The 23,845-nt window shown below is 39.0% G+C and overlaps 1 protein-coding gene across 6 annotated transcripts in view; it reads left to right on the forward strand.

The window, feature by feature from the left end:
* The window catches only part of VEPH1 (ventricular zone expressed PH domain containing 1), a 246,439-nt gene that overhangs the window by 198,475 nt on the left and 24,119 nt on the right, over positions 1–23,845 (forward strand). For all 6 annotated transcript variants that reach the window (XM_009201463.4, XM_009201468.4, XM_003894911.5 and 3 more), the window contains one exon: positions 12,047–12,164. In XM_009201463.4, the coding sequence (XP_009199727.2) occupies positions 12,047–12,164 (118 nt within the window). The remainder of the gene's footprint in view (positions 1–12,046; positions 12,165–23,845) is intronic.

The raw sequence follows: 23,845 nt of genomic DNA on the forward strand, positions 1-23,845 counted from the left end.
GGTAATTTCTTCTGCCAATGGACAGTCTACTTTGTAACCAACCCAAAGTCCTCATGCTGCATGCAATCCCCTTTCTTTATAGTCTTTTGCTAGAACTGAGAGTAGCCTTAGATCACCACACACTCTAGTGCTGATTTCATGCAGTAGTTCTCAGACCTAGTTTATGCAAGAGTCCCTGGGGCGCTTGTTAAAAATGCAAATTCCTAGGGCCTCTGCAGATTTTGCAAATGATATTCGTTGGGATAGTCCTGTCACTTTACATATTTGACAAGTTATCCTGGTAGTTCTGGGGCAGAAGGTCCCACAGCCTCCTCTGATAAAACATCAAAACAGAGGCAAAGGCAACTGAGATCCAACTGACTTAGTTTGAGTCACATCTCTACCACAGACATGATCGGGGAACTGGGCAAGTCATTAACCTCACTACAGCTTGATTTCTTCATCTATAACTGGGAAAGAATCCACCTCCCTCATAGGGTTGTTAAGAAGGTAAAATGAGATTATTCATTTAGTTCAACACCTAGCAGAGCACCTGGAACAGAATAAGTGCAGCTAGAAAACTATTACTTCATAAACTACAAGGCTGGGCCCAAATCACCTGTTTAGTCTTCGCTTTTCTGGGTGTAGATATCTTTGTGGCTCTGCCCTCAATTTTTTTCAATTTTTAGCCTCCTCCGTAAGAACTGAGTGCTATGGTCTATGTCTGATCAGGGCCCGGGTACCTCATTATCATCCTATGTGTGTGTCTAATTATTCCCTGAATGGGCACACATCATTGCACCTTTTCATTTCATCCTCATTAGAGTGCTCCATTGGCCCACCTTGTTATTTCCTGTCTCTTCACTAATGTCCCTTTTTTCTGCTCCTTCTTTCAGTCTTCACATCTTCTTATGCCTATTTCTTTCTTCATCATATTAAATCCTTCCTTTTATGCTTGTTCCTTTCTACACAACTCATTACACACCTCCATCTGTGAACTTCATTATTCCATCCCATTTCTATCTCATCGCATCCTCATCATGCACATGTTATTAGCTCCTCTATTCATGCTTAATACTGCATTCTTTCTCTCTGCTTCTTATCTACCACAACCTGCCCTTTCCACCCTCCCATTTAATGCTCCCATTTTTAAATCACATTACACACCCCCATGCCTTTATCATTACACTCATCTATTTATGCATCTCATTGCACCATTACCCATGCACATTTTTCTGTGCATTTCTGTTTGTACATCTCATTATGGCCTCATCAAGCATGTGCATGTCATTATTCCCCTTTGAAATGTTCATGTCCAGGTTGCATTACATCTCTTTATGTTTGCATCTCACTAAATCCAGTGCTCCTAGGTTTGACAACAAACTAACAAAAACAGACAGGTAAGTATGTTACCTGATTTTAGAAAACTAAATATGTTTCCCAGGCACCTAGCATTAGTGTTTCTTAAAGAAGTCATTCTTTTCAGAAAGATTTACATATATTTATCTAGCTGAGAGACAAAATCACTGTATTTTACATACATAAAAAGGAGCTTCTTATTTTGCTTGATTTGAATTATCATCATTATCACTACTTTTTTTTTTTTTTAGATGGGGTCTCACGATGTTGCCCAGGCTGGTCTCAAAATTCCTGAACCCAAGCAATCTGCCCACCTCAGTCTCCCAATATGCTGGGATTACAGGTGTGAGCCACTGTGCTTGACCATTATCACTACTTTTTATTATTTCTCCACAGTTTACAAAGTAGAGCAATTATCCATTAATTGATTGTGGCAAAAAGTCACTGAAAGAGACAGGTTAGGAATCAGTCATTTTACACTTTGAGGAGTGCATTAAAAGCAAAGAGAAATTAAAATATTTTCCCAAGAACTGCCAGTGAATGGCAGTGGCAGGGCTCAAACTCTGATCTTCTGACTCCAAAACCTATATTCTTCGTTCTGTACCACTCAGCAGAAAAACTCTTATTTCAAAGTATCCTCTCTGTCACTTAGCCCGTGCTGTAATAATTCCCTAAGATACAACTTGCTGTCAGCATGCTTTGTTTTGTTTGGTTTTCTAAAACAAAATAGAACATATTTCAAACACTTAGTATTTTAGACCTGTTTCTTTATCTGCAAGTTTGAAGAGCTAAAAGTTAAAGAAACTGTAACATGGAGCCTTCTAACAAGAGAAAGGAGAAAGACTTTCACCACCAAGGCCAGCCTCACACAGGCAAAAGAAGGAGACTCCTCTACGGGGAGTTTCAGGGGTACCAAGAAAGTCCACACACACACACACGCAGAACCTTTCTTCCTCACAGATTCTAACCCTTGCTAGTCTCTTTGCTTCACTCAACTGTGTTCTCTGCCTCATTTTTACTTTTCATCAAATTATGAAATACTCATAAATTCAGAAAAGTACAGAAATATGATATCCATTCCTGCCACAGATAGATGTTTATATTTCTTCCATATTTGAATCAAATATCTCCCTTTACAAAAAGAAACTGTTGCAAATATTCTCCTGAGGTTGGTGTGTATTATTTCCATGAATGTTTTTGTACTGTTGTTTTAAACTTTTACCTAAATGTTATCAGATGGCACATATCTTTTGCAATGTGATTTCTGACTTAATGTTATGTTTTTAAAATATATCTGTTCATACATGTAGAGCTAGCTCGTTCATTTCGGCATCTATAAAATTTTCCACATGTAAATAGACCATAATTTACTTTACTTTTTTGAGACGGAGTCTCACTCTGTTGCCCAGGCTGGAGTGTGGTGACCTGATCTCAGCTCACTGCAACCTCTGCTTCCCAGGTTCAAGTGATTCTCCAGCCTCAGCCTCCTGGGTAGCTGGGATGACAGGCGCGTGCCACCACGTCCAGCTAATTTTTAAATTTTTAGTAAAGACGGGATTTCACCATTTTGGCCAGGCTGGTCTCCAACTCCGGAGCTCAAGTGATCTGCCTGCCTCGGCCTCCCAACATGCTAGGATTACAGGCAATGAGCCACTGTGCCTGGCCAAGCGTAATTTACTTTATCCAGTTCTCTACTGAGGGGTGGTTCAACTGTCTTACAACTGCCTCCATCACTATTACTTCACCAGTGCTTAGCTCTCTGCTGTGTGAAGTGACTAAATGGAGACATTTAAAATTCCAGCATCATGGGAAGAAATACCTTCTCTCTAAGTTCATAGTAGAGTCAGTTTTATTTCCTCTGTAACTATTCAAAGTAGTAAACATTCAACAAAAATGAAACTTTTCTTTTTTCAAGACAGGGTCTTGCTCTGTTGCCCAGACTGGAGTGCAGTGGTGCCATCATAGCTCACTGCTGCCACGAAGTCCTGGGTTTAAGTGATCCTTCTACCTCAGCCTCCTGAGTAGCTTGAAAACAAGTTGGCAGAACCTAGTGAAATTTAGAATATGAATAATGTTAAATTTTTAATGTATCATGCAAACAAGGTTTCTGGGGCATAGCAGATTATTATTATTTACTTAGCAACAAATAACCTCCTAAGTTTCCTTTTGCCTCAGTTGTTAACCCTGGGGCAACTTGATGAGGACCAGATGTCATCTTACACATCCTAAGGTCTATACTGTAAGCAAGGAACCTTGACAATATGAATTTGAGTATTTACACAGGGAGTGGAACAGCTGTCCCTGACAGGAGGGAACAAAATCTTTGCTCCTTGGGATGGGGTCTGGGTTCTTACTTTTACCCTTTAGAATGTAAATAAATCCCTCCAGGACGAAGAGAAGACTAATGTCTTCAACCTGACAACCCAAGCCCCAGTATCCTGGTCTTATCCCCACCTTAAAATGTAAACATACATCTGGGAAAATAAATCTCTCTAGATTGTCTTTCACTTTCTAATTAGTCATAAATTTACTTCTAAAACTTGTTTTTTTAGCCCAGGTCCCAAGTTTCAGTAAAAATTTGTTCAAAAAGCCCTAACTGTGCAGAAACACAAAAATATTTTCACAGCCCTACACTAATACACTATGACACAGCAATTCCACTCCTGAGTGATTATCACAGAAAAATTTTTGCTCACATCCACCAGGGAACATGTATAAGAATATTCCATAGTTACATCGTTGTGTAAATGCAGAGGTGGGGGCACCCTTGGTGCCCACACTAGGGAAATGGTTAGGTAAAATGTGGTGGGTGGTGGATACACACCATTAAATCACTGTAGAGTTGTAGAAGCAACAGCTGGGTAAATACGCATACAATATCATGTAGAGATATTGAGTGAAACAAACAAGAAACCAAATGAAACCAAATAGGGTTCACAGCATACCATCATTTGCAAAAATGAAAAATAAACATTGCTACATATTTTTTGAGAATACATATCCGTTCCAAGACATGTATCAAACCCAAAAGGTGAGTACTTATATAAAGGGGAGGTTGGAGAAACAGTCTGAGAATTAAAGTGGTATCAGGGATAAAGGAAAAAAAACAAAATTATAAGAATAAGAGAAACACCTTGCCTCCAGCAAAATAACCTACGTGGCTAGGAGCATGGTTTTCTCGCTATCTGATTTCAAAAGAAAGAAAAAAAAAAGCCTCTCCAAATTAGTTCTTTAACATCAGCATCCTCTGTAGTATAGTGCCACATAATAGACTTAACAAATAGTACTAAATATTTGTTTAATATAGGTGGCCGTAATCAATTAGAAAAAGAAAAAAATCACTGCAATTCTTTGCGCCATGAAAGGAGAATATGTAAGTGCTGACTCTAATTGCTGAAAGTTCTGTGATTACATTTTACTGCTGAACCACTGTAAAAATGTTAAAGTTTTCTTGACCTTTTGAACATTGGTAGTGTTTTGGCCTTGCTCCCCCGTTAATAATTTGCTGGTTTTAATGATCTAAAGTTTCAAAGAAATTGGATTTATAAAAAAGATAATTGTGGTTTTATCGAGCATTTATAAAACTTGTTACATAGCTTCATGCAATTTGCCACCTTTATTTTCTACTCATCTCATACACTTCCATTAGATTTTTCATAAACCGCTTTACTTAAACTCTTGTCATGTTAACTGCCAATATCCTGTAGTCAGATTATTTTTTCATGATTTTTAGATGAGTGTGATTTTGGTGAATTTGACTTTTTAAATTTTATCATATTTGTTAGTTCTTAAATTATTCTTCAGAGCTTCTCTCTGAAGTGAATCAAACATAGTGTTTTCTTCTAGCCACTTGGAGCCAGACCCATAGAATTGCCATGATTTTCCAGGAAGAAATTCAGTTCTTCCCAACACATAGGGACTCGAAGAATAGAAATATAAGTTTATTTAGTGATCTGTAGTGATAGTGAGGAGTTTGCCACATTGGCCTCATATAGTCATGTATACCTCGAGTTCCCTTACTGGTTAGGCATAGAAATATGAGAGCCAATGGGACATAGCACATGTGTGGTATTCATGCAGAATACTGAAATGCACTTTGAGTCTTTCCACATCAGTACCCCACTGCCTCTGCTTAGAGTCTGCTTCCCCATGGCCCACCTCCCTCTCCACCCACCCCAGCCTTCTGCCAAGTTTCAAATTGGGCCCAGTGAGTTCAATTTTCACACCTCATCGCTTCTTGCCATATTGCACAATTTGGAATAATAACATCTCTGATGTTTAAAAATGAAAACTTTGCTCCTGTGACCAGACTACCTGTTTTGTCATATGAAAAAGAAACTTTTTTCTTTTCTTTATTTCTTTCTTTATTTTTTTGGGATGGAGTTTTGCTCTTATTGCCCAGGCTGGAGTGCAATGGCACGATCTTGGCTCACCGCAACCTCCGCCTTTTGGGTTCAGGCGATTCTCCTACCTCAGCCTCCCGAGTAGCTGGCATTACAGGCACTTGCCACCGCACCTGACTAATTTTTGTAGTTTTTTTTTTTTTTTTTTTTTTTTTAGTAGAGACAGGGTTTCATCATCTTGGACAGGCTGATCTTGAACTCCTGACCTTGTGATCCACCCACCTCCGCCTCCCAAAGTGCTGGCATGAGCCGCCACACCTGGCCTCTTTTTTCTTCTTTTGTAGGTCTCACTCTGTTGCCCAGGCTGCAGTGCAGTGGTGGGATCTCGGCTCACTGCAACCTCTGCCTCCCACATTCAAGCAATTCTTGTGCCTCAGCCTCCCAAGTAGCTAGGATGACAGGTGCCTGCCACCACGTCCAGCTAATTTCTGTATTTTTAGTAGAAATGAGGTTTCACCGTGCTGACCAGGCTGATCTACAACACCTGACCTCAAGTGATCTACCCACCTTGGCCTCCCAAAGTGCTGGAATTACAGGTTTGAGCCACCATGCCTGACCCCCTGAAACCAAACTATTGTGGAAAAGAATGAGCATATGCACATGGAGCTTGACAAATTCCTCAAATACCAATCAGCAGACACAGATTAGCCATCCCCACAACTGCTTTGAAGGATACAGGATTAATTTTACAGTCAGTGCACACCAGAGCAACTTGGGGAGCTTGTGTAAAAATGCTGATGGGGTGCAGTGGCTCAGGACTTCTAATCACGGCACTCTGGGAGGCTGAGGTGGAAAGACTCTTTGAGCCCAAGCATCCAAGACTAACCTGGGCAACATAGTGAGAACTCTGAACAGACAATCTGAAAAAGCTGGTGGTCTTGAGAACAAGTAGTCAACATACTATACTGATGAATTAAGACAAACATCGTTCTTCAATTATTAACACTTTATTCTAAAAACTTGTTAAATAAAATGAATACCTGTAATACCCATAGATATGCAGATATACAGATATAGATATAGATAGATATAGTATAGATATATAGAGAGATATATGTATTTTTTTAACAAATGTAGTCTGGAAAGTCTTAATGGTCATAGTTGAATAGACATGAACATTGAAAACCTAAATGTTACTGTTGATATAAATTAGAGATAAGATCTATGTGCTTCAGTTAATAAAAATGTATAATGACTCATTGAACATTTACTATGGGCAAAGTGCCATACTATTTTAAAAAGCTGCAAAATAATATGGAAGTCAGTCTTCATAGTAAGAGCTTTAATCCAGTTGAGAGCCAAAAACATCACACCAGAAGAAGCTTAGTAAGAATCACACCTCACACAAATGAAGCTGTATTCAGTTTCCTCTGTAAAGAATATTGCAGACACAATGAGTTACCTTCTCACCTCGTTGGACTGATGACTGTGTCTCCTTCATCTTTTTATCCATGGTTCCTGATACCAGGTGCTGCGAATACTGTGTTATATAAATTGAATCCAATACTAATATTTTTCACAAGTTGAAAAACATTTTTGAAAATGTGGCTGGATATTCTTTAAAGTCTCTTTTGCTAGTTTATTCATTCAACAAACAGCATTTCCTACTAGACACTATGCCTATAACAATTTAAGACCATATAAAGATCAATCATTAATTATATTCCCTAAGTAAGCTTATTTCACACCCTGGAATCCATATCATTAGCGTCTGTGCACTGGAAATAACTATATAAACATAAACTTACTATTATTATGTGAAAATATTTGGGAATTTTTAAAAATTCTTGTTTACGTTTCTTAAAACATACTTGAAATATGTGCCTAGAGTGATCCTATTAACCACAGGCACACAGAGCACATGAGGCAATCCTATGTTTTGTATCTGTGCACAAATAGCTTTAGGACAGAATTTAAATGTGCCAAAACCCAAAGTTCTTCCAGATGTATGCTTTCACTGATTTCTGGAAAATTGCTTCACAGTACCCTCTCAAAGTACATAGACCATATTATAAAATCCAGAGGCCACTATGCACTTTTACAAAATCCACTGCGTTGACTCATGCTGTCATTTGTCAGTGAAATGATGTTGTAAATATTCTCGCATCTTTCTATGCTGCCTGGCTTAGACTTATTATAGAGTTTTCCAAATTCCTACCCTCATTAATGACTCTTTTTCTAAAACCGGAGAAATGCTCACTTAACCAAATGTTTAAAAATATTATTTTTTCCTCCAGTGAGTTTTAATCTTTTTGAATTAAATGATGTTTATCAGGAAAACCCTTCTTAGTGCATGCCTACTATGAATATTTATCCTTTTTTTTTTTTTACATCAATGAAAATAGTTTGAACTTCAGCATTCTTTGGTGTTTTATTTTGTGTGTGTGTGTTTTGCTGAAGCCTGATTTGGAGTGTACTTGGGAGAATGTGACTCCTCTAAGTAGAATCATCACTTTCATGGAGAATCAGGCAAAAGGATGTCACTTTTTCTTCCTCTTCACGGCAGAATCTCAGTATTATTTTTCAATAATGTATAACAAATTAGCACAAACCTAGCAACTTAAAACAACACATACTTATTATCTCACAGTATTAGAGGGTCAGGATTTCAGTTGTAACTTAGCTGGGTCCTCTACTCAGGGGACCCAGGGCTACAATCAAGGTATTGGCTGGGCTGTTTTTTTTATTTGGAGGTTCAAATGGGTAAGGTCTGCTTTCAGACTCATTCTGTTTGTTGGCAGGAATCATTTTTTTGCAGTTGTAGGACTGATGACTTTGAACTCTTACTGGCTACCAGCTGAAGGCCTCCTTTAAGATCTAAAGGCCACCCATAGTCCCTGCGGTTCATAATGTGGCAATTTGCTTCTTTTAAGCACAGCAGGAGGGTCTCCCTATGCATCTGCTAGCAAGACAGGTGTGTGTGTGTGTGTGTGTGTGTGTGTGTGTGTGTGTGTGTGTAATAATAATGGGATTGATATCCTATCCCCTTTGACATATTTTTGGTCAGATTGCTGGGAGGTCACCTTAGGGTCTGTCTGCCACAATCCCATTAGAACTGAAAAATACTTAGACAGTGACTTAGAGTTAGATATAAGTTATTTTTATCACTTTTCTGGAGTCTAGTTATCTTAAAGAAAGTTTGTAATTCTCTAAACAAATCTATTTTTGTTCCCCTGTTAAAAAAAAAATAGGAGCCATATAGCAATTCTTGAGCAAGGCCTGGGGAAGCTGCAGGACCCAGAAGGGTGAAGGTTAAGTAGGAGAGAGAATGACTGACCTCAAGCACATTGAAGAGGTCAAAAGTCCAAAAATCTAGATATCACTGGTTGTTGGTTTGTCTTTACCTGTTTTGTGATTTATTTTGCTTTGATTTTTCACAAATATTGGAAACTATATGTGTTTCATCTGTCTTTCCATTCAAAATGTGCTATTATCACCAACTTCAAAGTTCATACAACTACCATGGATATCCTTTAGCACAACACCTAAATTCTCTGAAGAGGTAAGCCTGCTTTTGGCTTCAGAAATTGAACACAGGAATGTAGTTTACCATCTGTCTGAAACTTTTAAAGTAACTTTTTTCCAAGAAAAATGTGGATTATACGCAACAAACAGAATTTTCTGGTCTCAGAACAGGAAAAATAAAGGAACCTTAAGTATTATTTTAAGTACTTTGTTTGCTAGTAGTGTTTGTGGTGAATGAAAAATTGATCCTTAATTGTGTGGGAAACAGAGAAGTGATCTGCATGGCAATGGCCAAGTACAGACGTCAGAGACTTCGCAGTTTTGAAACTGATATTTATGAACATCTGCTTTTTCCCCGTAAATTTTAATATGGATTGTATCCTTTGAAACTCACAAAACTCCCAGGTGCTTCTTCAGTCTTTATCTTGGAAAACACACTTTTAAAAGAAAGTCTTCTTTTTTCCATTGAACATATTCAAAATCATTTTTTTCTAAACAATATTCCTAGATATATGGCACCTATTGGAATGCCTGCGATATGGTATTAAAGGTTAGCAACCCAAAATCTTGCAATCACCATGTCAAACCTCCAAAATGTCCACCCCCAGAACACAAGCCATAATAGTCTTAATAGAGGGTGCTGGAAAGTATCCATTTCTAGGCCCAGGGCATGCCTTTTGTTATTACACCAATATTTGTTTAGTGCTTGCTATGTAATAGGCACTTTTAGGTGCCAAGTTTATAGCAGCCAACATAACAGACAAAATATCTGTCCTCATTGTGTTTATGTTCCAGGGAGTGTAAATGTTCTCTTTAAAAATTCCCTTTAACTTTTTGTAATATCCTTTATATAGTTCATTAGTAAAAAAGCTTTGTGCTGGGTCTACAAACCAATGCTAATCCATTAATGATGCTGAACTGGACTCTGGGAGTATTGTGAAAAAAAAATAGACATGTTTCTGTTCTCAGTGAACTCATAGTTGGACATACTTCTCACCTCTGTCAAAAAATTTAGAACTGAGAATTAGGAGCTTTGGGATGCAATCCGGGTAGCCATTTGATCTTTTTCTATTTAGATCCCTTATAAGCAGTGCAAACAGTGCCTACGCCCCTCAGCCTTGACAATTCTAAGAACTGTTCCTATACAGAGAGAAAATAAGAGTGTGTAGGCTAAAGGAAAGGAAACAAAATCACAGCTCAACAGAGCACAAACATGTGAATTGACTGGGTACATGCAAGGCCAACAAGAACATTAAGTCCCTCTTAGGAGGAGGAGCCTTTTAAGAATGCAGTTTCTGGTCATCCTATACCAAAGGATACAAGTCATTTACATAATAGGAAAGCCTCAGGAGGACAGTAGAGCTATTTAATTTGGTTAGGCTAATAGTTTTCCATCCATTTGCAGTCTAACCGAACCACCTCTCTCCCTGCCTCTTAAAGAGGAACGCATTGGCTTGGTGCCACGGGGCACATAAAACATGTGCAGTCTTCTTGGAGTGTCAATTCTACTCAACCATTTGGAGGAAAAAAGTTAATTAATTTACTGATAAATAATGTAATGCATTATCTTCCATTAAAACCAATTCAGACCAGGCATGGTGTCTCACGCCTGCAATCCCAGCCCTTTGGGAGGCCAAGGAAGGTGGATCACTTGAGTTCAGGAGTTGGAGACCAGCCTGGCTAACATGGCAGCACCCCGTCTCTACTAAAAATACAAAAATTAGCCAGGTGTGGTGGCAGGCACCAGTAAACCCGGCTGCTCGGGAAGCTGACACACGAGAATCACTTGAACCCAGGAGGTGAAGGTTGCAGTGAGCCAATATCGCACCACTACACTCCAACCTGGGCAACAGAGTGAGACTCTATATCAGAAAAAAAAAAAAAAAGTAAAAATTAAAAAAAAAAAAAAAAGTAAAAATTAAAAAAAAAAATCAATGCAGCTTATATTAGGTAATAGAATGTAAAATTTGCATACACTTTTAGGATAAAGCATAAGAACTAAACAGTGCTGGAGCCAAGGTCTGAGGGATTAAGCCCCACCCCCATATTTTCCATCAGCTCCCTGTAAAGCCAACATAATACATATAATATGTATATATGTATGTATGTGTGTATATATATATATTTTTTTTTTTTTTGAGACAGGGTCTCACTCTGTCACCCAGGCTGGAGTACAGTGGTGCAATCTCGCCTCACTGCAACTCCTGCCTCACAGGCTCAAGTGATCCTGTCACCTCAACCACCTGAGTAGCTGGGACCACAGACATGTACCACCATGCCTGGCCAATGTTTTTGTATTTTTGGTAGAGACAAGGTTTCGCCATGTTGCCCAGGCTGGTCTTGAACTCCTGAGTTCAGGCAATCTGCCTTCCTCCACGTCCCAGAGTGCTGGGATTATAGGCATGAGCCACCACGCCTGGCCAATAATATTTTTTGATGTGGATAATTCTTTCTCAATTTTGTATAAAATGTAAATCCCCCAGCAGCATGTCTTCCAACCACATTGCCACTTGGATATCCCTTCTTTTTAGAAAATCTGGAGCCACTGCTAGATGCAAGAAAATTCTGGGCCATTTCAGGCTCTGACACCTCAAACCCTGACACTCAGCCCTGGGGTCTGTGCTCACTCCCGCTGCATTTATGAATACTCTCATGGAAAAGTTTAGCTGAATGCTTTTTTTAAGGTCGGTCAAGAGAAATTTTTTTCAATGCTGCCTCTTAGTCCTTAGTACTGAGATTGAGCATTGACCATCCTGATCCACATCCCCTTCTCCCAGTCTCGGAATGTTAGGTAGCAGGCAGAGCAGCTTATGTTCTTTGTGCTTGTGTTCCTGACACAGGATCTGGACCAGGTGCAGCTCCATCTGGAAGAAGTGAGGTTCTTTGACGTGTTTGGCTTCAGTGAAACAGCAGGAGCATGGCAATGCTTCATGTGCAACAACCCTGAAAAAGCAACTGGTGAGAGACCCCTACCTGCTGATAAGAACCATTTGTGCCCCACTTTACAGGGATCTGTCAGCTCCATTGTTCTAGGTGGCTTTCCTCTTACATAAACATCCCCAGTTGTAATAATGCCCAGAGTCATGTCCCTGCTTTGTGCTGAGAAAGGCATCTCACCAAAGTGGTCATAGGATAAAAGGAAAACTTTGGGAGGCAGAGAAGCAATCCCTCACCTATATGTGGTTATCAAGGAAGCAGTATCAGTCATTTTGCCCTAAAAGTATTCATTTCATCCAGATGACCCTGAGGGTTAGAGAGAAAAAAGTGTTCTATCAAGCTGTGTTCCTTGAGGAAATGAGACCACACTAAATGAGTGAATCAGCACACAGACCACATTTTCTCATTTAATCCCTAACACTGTTGCTTGATGATTAAACTGTGTAAAAAGTGAAGCATTAAAATAGTAAGAAATTGTCTGAGAAATAACTTCATAGCTGGTTATTCATTTTCCACTTCCTTTCTGCTGCTCAAGGTATTTGGTCTACTGACTTTGCCTAAAAATAATTGTTAGCAAATACAAGTCATGCCCTATGCTAAACGTATCAGATACCTTATCTCATTTAATCAGTCCCTGCAATACTCTTATGAGGAAAATACTGATATTATCTCTGCTTTACTGATGAGGAAACTGAGGCACAGAGAGGTGTGGTAACTGCCCAAGGTCATGAAGATTAATTAACAGCAGCAGAATTTGAATGCAGCCTGACTCTAGAACCCATGCTCTTAACCATTTCACCATTCTGCCTCCGGGTTACACTTGGCTCAATCCAACCAGTGGAAACAGGTTGCTAATAAGCCTATGTCCAAAAAGTTATGCTGTCATTGGAAGTGAAATATTTCATCACTAGTGTGCCCTTTGAGAGGAGAGAGCTCTCAGTGCTGACACAGCTCAGAAACTGCATTTTGGACGACAAGAGCGGTGTTAAAAAGACTGTTGAACACAAAGCCACTTTGTAGATGAGCCATCCTCTAGACAGCCATTGATTATACCACCTGTACCTGGTCCTTTAATTTTAGGATTTTATGCATCTTCAAGATTACCCATTGTGGCAAGTCTGTCCTCTTGTTAACTGCCAGGATGTTGAGGCTGAATCAAAAAAGTATGTTTATTTGGCCAGATGGAGATGTGTAGGGCTCTCAGAGAAGTACCAATTAAAATGTATTACCCCACGGAAAAGATGCGGATGGCAGAAGCTTGCAGTTAGGACGCCAGGCTTTGTGAAGCACAGATTGTTGGCTGATTACAGAGTCTGGATTGAGCCAACGCCAGAGTGAACACCCCAATTTTTTAAAAGTTAATTCAAACAAATAAGGAATTGGGGAATTGACTGTCTCCATTATAAAACTTTCCAATTAGACCTTATTTTATATATGAAAAAGACAGAGCATAAAAGAAACCTTATTTGAGAGCTAGTAAAATAAGGTACTTACCTTAGGTAGCTCTGAGAGGCCCTGAAGAGTTTTCACTCCGAGTAAGCTGAGTTCTTAGTTCAATAAATATTTAATCATATCTGGCCAAGGGAGGCCTCAGAAAAGGGGCTGAAAGTTAAAAACACAAAGTGTTCCTTTAATATATGTTTTCTCAAATTCACTGCCATGCTCTTGAAATGAACGTTCTGCACATTCACTCTTTCTTATTTGTGTTCCTCATAGTTAAATATGGACTGAGAACATATAGCAATAAAAATTCAAACAAGGTCAAATATTTTATAGCACAACATATTGAATCAAAATGTTTGGCCCTGAAAACTTCAGTGGGTTTGGATTTCTTTGCTCATTTCCTTTTGCTACATGAAAGAGGATTTGAGTTTGAGAAAAGTCCTATTTTAAACTGTTTTTCTTTTTCCACCAAAACCCTTGACTCCCTGGATAGTTTATATAGGTTGTTGATTTCATCTTCTTTTTTATATAAGCACTTAAATTATATATTTAATCTAAGTGAAAGGTCTAACATAATACTGTTGCCAAATATATTTCTCATGGAGACGGTATTTGCATTCAAGTTCTGCTTAAATTCAAAGTTTAAAGATGAGACATAGCAACAAATACTTTATTGGTCATGCACAGCTAGCGTATTACTTGCATCCAATTTTTCATTTATGCAATGCATGTTTGTTGCATTAGTTGAGTGTCTTCTACAGGCTGACCCTTGGGATAGAAATATGAATAAGGTACAATGTCTCTGCTCTAAAAGAAATTCATAATCCAGTTAGGGCCAAAAGGTGTATTCAAAAAAAACTAGCATTCTTCTTTTATGTTTTTAGCATGCTATATTTGTTAAGTGAGTGAATGAATGAATGAATAGTATTTTTAAAAGGCAATGTCAAATATTCCTTGAATGTTAAAATGTAATGTTTTAAGATTGTGATTATATGCTAACAATATCAAATTCATCACTATACCATACCCAATGCATTCTGAACCTGGTAAATGGAGATTGGGGCTGTTTCTCCCTAAGAGAAGTCGCCACTTGTAAAGCCTTGATCCACTTACCTGCCTGTCTTAGCACCTAGAATGTACTATGCCCTACTGAGTACTATGTACTGGTCTGGGTTTCATCAACACCCACACAGGGGCCAGATGCCCTATCAGCCTCAGGGAGAAGGGGTCCAAAAGAAGTAGAATTGAAGTCCAGAACAAAACGCCAAAGAAACTGGGTTTTTCTATTTTTTAAAAGAATTGACAAATGATACAATAATTGTTTTCAAGTATTCACGTTTCAATATTTTTTAATGCTGTCCAGCATCTCCATAAATGAGGAATAAAACATGAGACAATTAGAGAATTTCAGTTAGACATTAGGAAAGACATCAAGAAATATATAATACTTCTTAGTAGTGTGTAGACTCAGCCAGAGAAATCCTTCAGAAATTGACAGTATCTCAGCTTACTGACATGGTCAACTCACATACATTCCCGTCTTCGAGTAAAAGTCTCATCACCATCCTCCCACCAACTTCACCATCAACACACAGAAATTCACAGGAGTTTAATATCTGGTGATCAATAAAATATTTTTATCCAACAAAGTACAGATAGTCAGAGGAAAGTAAATGCTAAACTAATGTAGAGGCCCTGACATGATGATCACTGTTAGCATTCATCATTCTAATGATATGCTAAGTTTGCATGCATTTTTCTCATTTTCTTACCATCACTGACTTCATTTTACAGATCAGAAAACTGAAACACAGAGAGATTAAGTAATTTTCCCCAGGTCACACAGCTTCTCAGTGATGGAACCAGTATTTTAATCCAGACAGGACAATTCCAGAACCTGATTTTTCAACCTATAGGGAAAATTCAAGTTAAGGACACAAAATATTGGAAATTCCAAGAGCAATCATTCAGTAATGTTATAATATATTATACAGACCCAGAGACAAGTTTAATTTTTTAGAAGTGATCTACTTCCTTGATGACTTACTCTACTTAAAGAAGAACAGAGACTTTAGTATGATAATGTGTGAGAAATTATTACTTGCAGGAAATGATTACAATAGAATCTATTTCCTATTCTTCCAACTGCTGAATCAGTTTCTGATAATCATTTTATAAAAGTTCAGAGTGGAAGATTAGAAAATCTCTGAAATAACTCAATAATCCTCAGAGACTTGCCTGGTGGTGTTTATTGCAGATCTCGTTATTCCACATGAATGAGAGAATGGAGATTGAGCAAGTAGATTGAACAGAACAGAACTTATTTCTGGAAAACCAAGCTAATCTTCTTTATCAGTTGCCCTTGTGTCTTGGAATTGCACAATGTATGTTGACAGTAAGAGTTAGTCAGCTGGTCTGTCCTGGAACATATCTGGCTTTCTCTTCAGTCACATTTTTTTAAAGTAGGAGGAAGAACTGGGTCATGACTTTCACTCATTTCGCGAGACACATGGGATGCCTTTGTTCTTACACCCTACAAAAAACAACTTAGAGTTTTGGCACTCCTGTCCTCCTTGATAAATCTAAGCAGTCCCATGTGATTAGTCTCTTAGTCACTAGACATTTAGAGTTTGAATGTGATCGTCAGTAGAAGGTCTTCTTGGGTCCAAAAAGAAAATGGAACAATTTTTTCAAACAACTTTCTATCATGATTCATCTTTAGAACTTGATTTCAAATAGTTGTGTTATAAGAACATACTGTCAAGCTGAGTGCAGTGGCACGTGCCTGTCACGTCCCAGCTACTCAGAAGAGAGTGGTGGGAGGATTGCCTAAGGCCAGGAGTTTGAAGCTGTAGTGCACCATGATCAAGCCCGCGAATAGCCAATGCACTCCAGCCTGGCCAACATAGCGTAGACCCTGTCTCTAAATCTAAACTAACTAACTAAATAAATACAAATTTTAAAAAAGAATGTGCTATTTATTGTATTATATTATATTATTAATACATGGGCAAATAGAGATGGTTTCAAAATGCCTTCTCTGTCAGGAGAGTTTTTTCAGACAGCCAAAAGAACTGTTACAGCAGTTGTGTCTGCTTTGAGGGGCACCCTTCATGTGAGCTAGATGATTTTTTCCACTCTAGATGCCAAGGTGAAAATGAACTAAATGATGTCTGAGAGGACCTAGCCCATAAGGCCACCAATAGCCTTGTGAGTCTATGAATATGAAGCTTTTCCATTAAATTTCAATGTCCACTTTCATAGAACTTTAAAAGTAATAAAAGAAAACTCAATTTTGGCCAGGCGCAGTGGCTCATGCCTGTAATCCCAGCACTTTGGGAGGCCGAAGCGGGCAGATCACAAGGTCAGGAAATCGAGACCATCCTGGCCAACATGGTGAAACCCCGTCTCTACTAAAAATACAAAAATTAGCTGGACGTGGTGGCATGTGCCTGTAATCCCAGCTATTCTGGAGGCTGAGTCAGGAGAATCACTTGAATCCGGGAGTTAGAAGTTGCAGTGAGCCAAGATCGCGCCACTGCACTCCAGCCTGGTGGTAGAGCGAGACTCATCTCAAAAAAAAAAAAAAAAAAGAAAAGAAAACTCAATTTTGATGTATGTGGTGGCTAGCATTGTAGTATGATGTCTTTTCTCCTATCACATGTGTTAGAGCACTATCCTATGTGCTAAGTGTTGGTAGAGCACCCAAAACAACAGAATGCTTTTTATACAATAACTTCACATTTTCACATTTATATACTGGGACTACTGAGTATATATTGATTGTGTAAAATTGAACCTGAGCTTTTTGTTCAGAACTACTTTGCAATACTCAATGACAAAATAAAAACACGGTTGCAAACAGATAATTTATTATCCTGAAATCTTCCTTTTCTCCCTTTCCCCATCTTCCATCTTCCTATTTTATACCTCTGTGGCATGAACATTCTTCTCTCCCTCTTAAACCACTCCACACACTCTCATTTCTCTCTCCCTCTTTCTCTTTCTCTGTCTCTCTCGCTACACACACACACGCACACATATGCACACGCACCTACATACCACCCCTAAGTAGAATTAATTTCTCTCCCTCTGTCCTTTCCATCCTCTGCCCACACTTCTCTATTGAACTTGGCATGTGTCCATCAGTCTTTCCCTCTGGACAGTAAACTACAAGAAGAGCCATGGATTATGCCTCATCTTTGTACGTCTTAACCAGTGCCTGGTACATTATATTGTTTAATAAGTGTTTGTTAAATAGATGAGTGATTGAGCAATTCATTAATCACTTAAGTGACAGAATACCCATGGGAAAAAACTGAATTTGTTTTGAAATGCAACTTGAAAATCTAACTTTTAAAAATCTAACTCTTTCTCAAAGTTAAAAACAACTAACTGAACTGAAACCTGGAAATAGCATCTCTTGGAAAATTAGCTTTTCATGAGAAGAAAACATTGCTGTATACAAGGTTTCAACATGTTGTGGAAACTGAATTTTAGTATTATGCTAAAATGTTACAATATAGACATAGGCAAAGAGCTCATAGTAAACATGCTAATAAGTTGTGAATCTTGAAGAGAAACAAGCTAAGATCAGTAACCTAACACCGCTCTGGGATTAACTTCTATTTTTCATCCAGCATCACTTTCCTACTCCTCTGCCTTTCCATATTGGGTCAACAATCTTGTCTTGATATAGAGGAAAAGTGTCAGATAGGCCTTATACTTGCAACAAAGCATCAGTCATTCTGTGATTATCCACTAGCAAATCACTATGCATAGTAATGTGTCCTTTTCCACATAGAGGGCAAGCTGAGTCAAGCCAATATATAGATGAGGAGAAGCTTTGGAGAGGCAGACTAATGTGAGTACATTAGTTTCATCATCATACAAGCATAAGATGACATTGATTTCAAGAGTTTTGTGTAGTTTTTAAAATAAAATATTTGGTATATTTTAAAAGAGCTCTAGCCATCATATTGCAGAGTAATCCTTTTTTTATTGACCTATATAAGTACACTAAGAATGAAATTTGTTTATCAGCCACAAATACACCTAGTTAATAGAAATACCGGTACTATGCTGGTCTTTTTTTTTATTTTTGTGAAACAGAGTCTTGCTCTGTCGCCAGGCTGGAGTATCGTGGCACAGTCTCTGCTCACTGCTACCTCTGCCTCCCGGGTTCAAGCGATTCTCCTGCCTCAGCCTCCAGAGTAGCTGAGACTACAGACATGCACCACCATACCCAGCTAATTTTCGTATTTTTAGTAGAGACAAGGTTTCACCATGTTGGTCAGGATGGTCTCAATCTCTTGACCTCGTGATCCACCCACCTCGGCCTCCCAAAGTGCAGGAATTACAGTTGTGAGCCACCGCACCTGGCTGACATACTGGTACTTTTTAGTAGCCACAGAGAATAAAGTCATCAAAGGATGGTCATATTTTGCCTTGGATTTCATCCTTCCCACCTTCTCAGAAACTTCCCAGTATAAATTAGATTAACCTTTTTCTCTTCTCTATTCAATTTTCTCCTTCCAACTGAGTCCCCCCATTGGCTTCTAAATATAATTAAGAGGCTTATCCTCCCCTTTCCCTCCATCTACTGCCTTATCTCTCACTTCCCCTTTAAAGCCAAGAGAGTTGTCTATCTCTATCCACTTCCTTGCCTCCTTCCCCTCGTGACTCAACCCTCTCTAACCTTGTTTCTAACTCTATCATCTCTCTCTGTAGTCATTAACAACCTGCAAGTCACCCAAGCACTGCACATGGTTCAGTCTTCATGTTACCTGTCTCATCAATATTCCATTCTGTAAACTAATTCTTCCTTCTTAAAGCATTCTTCTCCTTCAGTTTCTGTGACACAACACTCCTCTAGCTTCCTTCCTACTCTCTGGACAGTCCTTCTTATCCTACCTTTCTTTACCCAGCTAGTCATTGTTGGAGTAACCCTCTTACTACAGTAATCACCTCTATGCAACAACTTCCAGATATATATATATATGTGGTCCTGGGCTGGCCTCTCCTCTGAACTCTGGATTTACATTGCCTACCACCTACTTTACTGCTTCTAAGGCACCCCAAAATCAGTTATTTTATTTTGTTTTATTTTTTAAGATAGGGTCTTGCTATGTTGCCCAGACTGCTCTCAAACTCCTGGGCTCAGGCAATCATCCCACCTCAGACTCCAAAGTAGCTGAGATTACAAGCATGCACCACTGTGCACAGTGTCAGTTCATTTAAATTAAAACTCATGATTGTCTCTTTGCTTCCCCCAAACACTTACTCTTCTTCCAGCATTCCTTAGCTCAGTGAATGCAGCATCACTCAATCTATTGTACCAACCAGAGACCCACTCACTGCCTTCTCCACCACCCCCATCCAATCTATCACCATAATATTGAGGATTTTACTTTCTCAATTGCTCTCAAATCTGTCCATTTCTCTTCATAGCACTAGTGCAAGCTGCCATCACCCTTTACCTACAATAATGGCCATAGCATCCTCACTGAACTACTCTGAACCCTTCCAATCTCCCTCCCACGATGCAGCCAGAGTGAACTCTTCAAAGCACAAATCTGTTGTGCCACTCCTTGCATGAAATCTTATGTAGCTTCCCATAGCTCTTACTTTAAAGACCAAACTTCATAACACACCCTTCACGGTCTCACATGGAATGGTCTCTCCCAGCTTCTCCAGCTTCATCCTGTCCCATATTCCCTCTGCTCTCTTTGCTTTGCCTAGAAGAACCCTCTTAAATTTTCCCAGACCCGCTGTACTTCCTGCCACAATGCTTTTATATGTGCTTTTTCTTCTACCAAGAATTCCCTTTCTCCCCTCTTCACTTAGTTAAAGTAGAGCTTAGCCTTCTTACTACAAATCAAATTCACAGCTTCAGTATTGGAAGCCTTTTGTAACCCCCCGATGCATACTGAGGCCCTCAAAGCACCTCAAGCTTCTTCTCCATAACATTGGTTACAGCTGTTGTCTTGTTCTTTTATGTGTGACTTTTAGATCAATGTCTCCTTTCTCCAGTAAATAGTAAGTTCTATGAAGTGGACTCTCCTCATCCATCTATCCTCAGCCCCTAGCACACAACAGATGGTCAATAAATATGTACCAATAAATGAATGGCGAAAGTTAGTGTCTTCTCAGAAAATTTTCAGTAATAATTTTTTTCTCAGTCAAGTGATGACAAAAAACAGATAAATGAATTAACAGTGACTTATTTCACAGGAAAAAGGTAGATATTCATATGATGACATTTACAGCATCTCTTTTGTGCCAAATATATTCTTTTTATAAGTGGTCTCTTCTTAAATAAGTTCTTTTCAAAAGTACTATAATAAACAGATCATGTTAATAGAATGTGTGATACATTCATATATATGTGTATTAAAGATATACATACACATGGATATGTACACATATATGTGTATATACGTGTGTGTGTTTCATATATAACATACAGCATGTGATGGTGTTTATGTAACTGCTAAAGCTTCCAGTGCAGACATTATAGACATCTATTCATTGTCAAAACATTTGAGGCCAAGTGCTGAACCACGACAGATGGAACTCCAGTTTAAAAATTCCATGAAAGGGCTGGGCGCGGTGGCTCACGCCTGTAATCCCAGCACTTTGGGAGGCCGAGGCGGGTGGATCATGAGGTCAGGAGATCGAGACCATCCTGGCTATGAAACCCTGTTTCTACTAAAAATATGAAAAATTAGCCGGGCATGGTGGTGGGCGCCTGTAGTCCCAGCTACTCGGGAGGCCGAGGCAGGAGAATGGTGTGAACCAGGGAGGTGGAGTTTGCAATGAGCCGAGATCGCCCAGCTGCACTCCAGCCTTGGTGACAGAGCGAGACTTCGTCTCAAAAAATAATAATAAAATAAAATAAAAATAAAAAATAAAAAAATAAAAATTCCATGAAAGCAGTGTAACACCTTAAAATGTTCCAGAATACAAGAATTCACAGGCAGGTGGGACAATGGTTACAATGTGCTCGAATGGTACAACCCAAACAAGTTGGCCCTCCTTATCACAGAGGGGCACAAGCTTGTCAGATGTATTTTTTCCATCCCCAGGCAAACTCTACAATGTCCAGGCAGTATGGGAAAGTGCTCAGTGTTTAAAACTAAAGTCCTAAGGCCAGATCCCATCAATAATATCTATCCACGCGATCTTATTAATGAGACTCAGTAGGACCAACATGGGATATGTGTGAAACCCTTTCTTATTAAAAGTTAATCCTACAATTAAACAATGATCAGCCAGGCACAGTGGCTCACACCTGTAATCCCAGCATTTTGGGAGGCCCAGGTGGGTGGATGGCTTGATCCCAGGAGTTGGAGATCAGCCTGAGCAACATGACGTAACCCCGTCTCTACAAAAAATACAAAAATTAGCCTGTGGTGGCACATGCCTGTAGTCCCAGCTACTTACAGGGCTGAGACAAGAGAATCATTTGAATCTGGGAGCCAGATGTTGCAGTGAGCTGAGATCATGCCACTGCATTCCCACCTGGGTGACAGAGTAAGATCCTGTCTCAAAAAAAAAAAAAAAATTGTCTTCTTCATTGCCACTCTCCTGATCTTTTCCTATTGGTCTCTATCAGTTATGGCACAGCAGTCCTGGGCAAATCTTCTTTGATAAGTTTCTCATAAAGACACATACTGCTCAGAACTGCTAAACAGGTTACCATCTTGGAAAGTGCCCTTAGAATTTTTGTTTCACTATTAACACAATAAATAGCAAAATTCCACAAACACTAATTCTGAATATTTTTTCTGTAACCCTATTGATTGAAACCAAGAACATGAATCTAAACTTATACTGCCATTCTTGTCTTTAATTTTATCAAAAGTTCATCATTTTCTCCCTACGATTGGTTTTGCAGTTTTACTCTTTCGTATATCATATAACCTATTACTGTCATCTACCATAAAGATACTAATTATTTCCTATAAGTTTTTGAGCAACCTAAGAATCACCTGTGGACCTTGTTTAACATGTAAGGCTTCTCACCCTATCCCAAAATTTTGATTCAGTGGGTTTAGTGTGGTTCCTGGAAATGTGCATTTTAACAAGCCGGCAGATAATTCTGATATAGGTGGTTCTTACAACACAGTTCAGGAAACATAGCCGTAAACACTTACAACACCGTGTTTCTGAAGCTTTTTTGCATCAGTACATCAGTAATTGGTCAGAGAAGCATATGTTTTGATGAGTATGAAATTACTTAGAAAGGAAGCCATTCAGTCACACGTGGCAGTGCCCTCAAAGGGCTGCTGTCAAACTTAGTTTGTCTGTCCAATTTTGGTCCCCACAGTATTGTGTAGGATGTTACAAAATCAGTGAGGATCATGCCTCCTGGTTTATTCACTGCCAGTAGAGAAATATTGCACTCTCAAACGCTGCCTGGAGATTCATAAGAAACATGCCATTTGTTATGATGCTTAGCAATTTCAAAAACCACAGACACTCAGTCTACTAAATGTGGCTCCTACGACCCCTTCATTTAATGCTTCTAGCCCTCTTTATGCATATCCTCCGGAATTATAGTTTGCTTTTTTAGAACTGACACACACACCAAAGAAAAAAAATCAGTAAAACCATGGAAGAAGATTGAAGTAAATTTGAAACTTCAAATACATACAAAGAAATTCCCCGTAGACTGTATGGGAGTCATAATTCCCAGAAGCAGTGTTTTCAAGGAGGATAAAATGACATACTATATTTTTTCTCAGTTCTTACTTAAAAACTAAGAATTTGGGGTTAATTTATGTGTCAATATCTATATATCTATATATTGATGTTTATATATGTCAATCATTACATATGTATTTTTTTTTTTTGAAACGGAGTCTCGCTATGTCACCAGGCTGATGTGCAGTGGCATGATTTTGGCTCACTGCAAGGTTCAAGCAATTTTCCTGCCTCAGCCTCCCAAGTAGCTGGGACTACAGGCGCACACCACCACGCCCCGCTAATTTTTTGTATTTTAGCAGAGACAGAATTTTGCTGTGTTACCCAGGCTGGTCTTGAACTCCTGAGCTCAGGCAATGCACCCACCTCAGCCTTCCAAAGTGCTGCGATTACAGGTGTGAACCACCGTGCCCAGCCTGGGGTTTATTATTTTTTCTTCCAGAATATGTTTTCTTTTGAAGGCATTTATCTTTAACAATCAGAAAAGAGTATCTAGAAATTCAAATATCACAAATTAAACTCATGACGGTCTCAAATATGAGTTATTTATG

This window comes from Papio anubis, chromosome 2, assembly GCF_008728515.1.
Source record: "Papio anubis isolate 15944 chromosome 2, Panubis1.0, whole genome shotgun sequence".
NCBI lineage: Eukaryota > Metazoa > Chordata > Mammalia > Primates > Cercopithecidae > Papio > Papio anubis.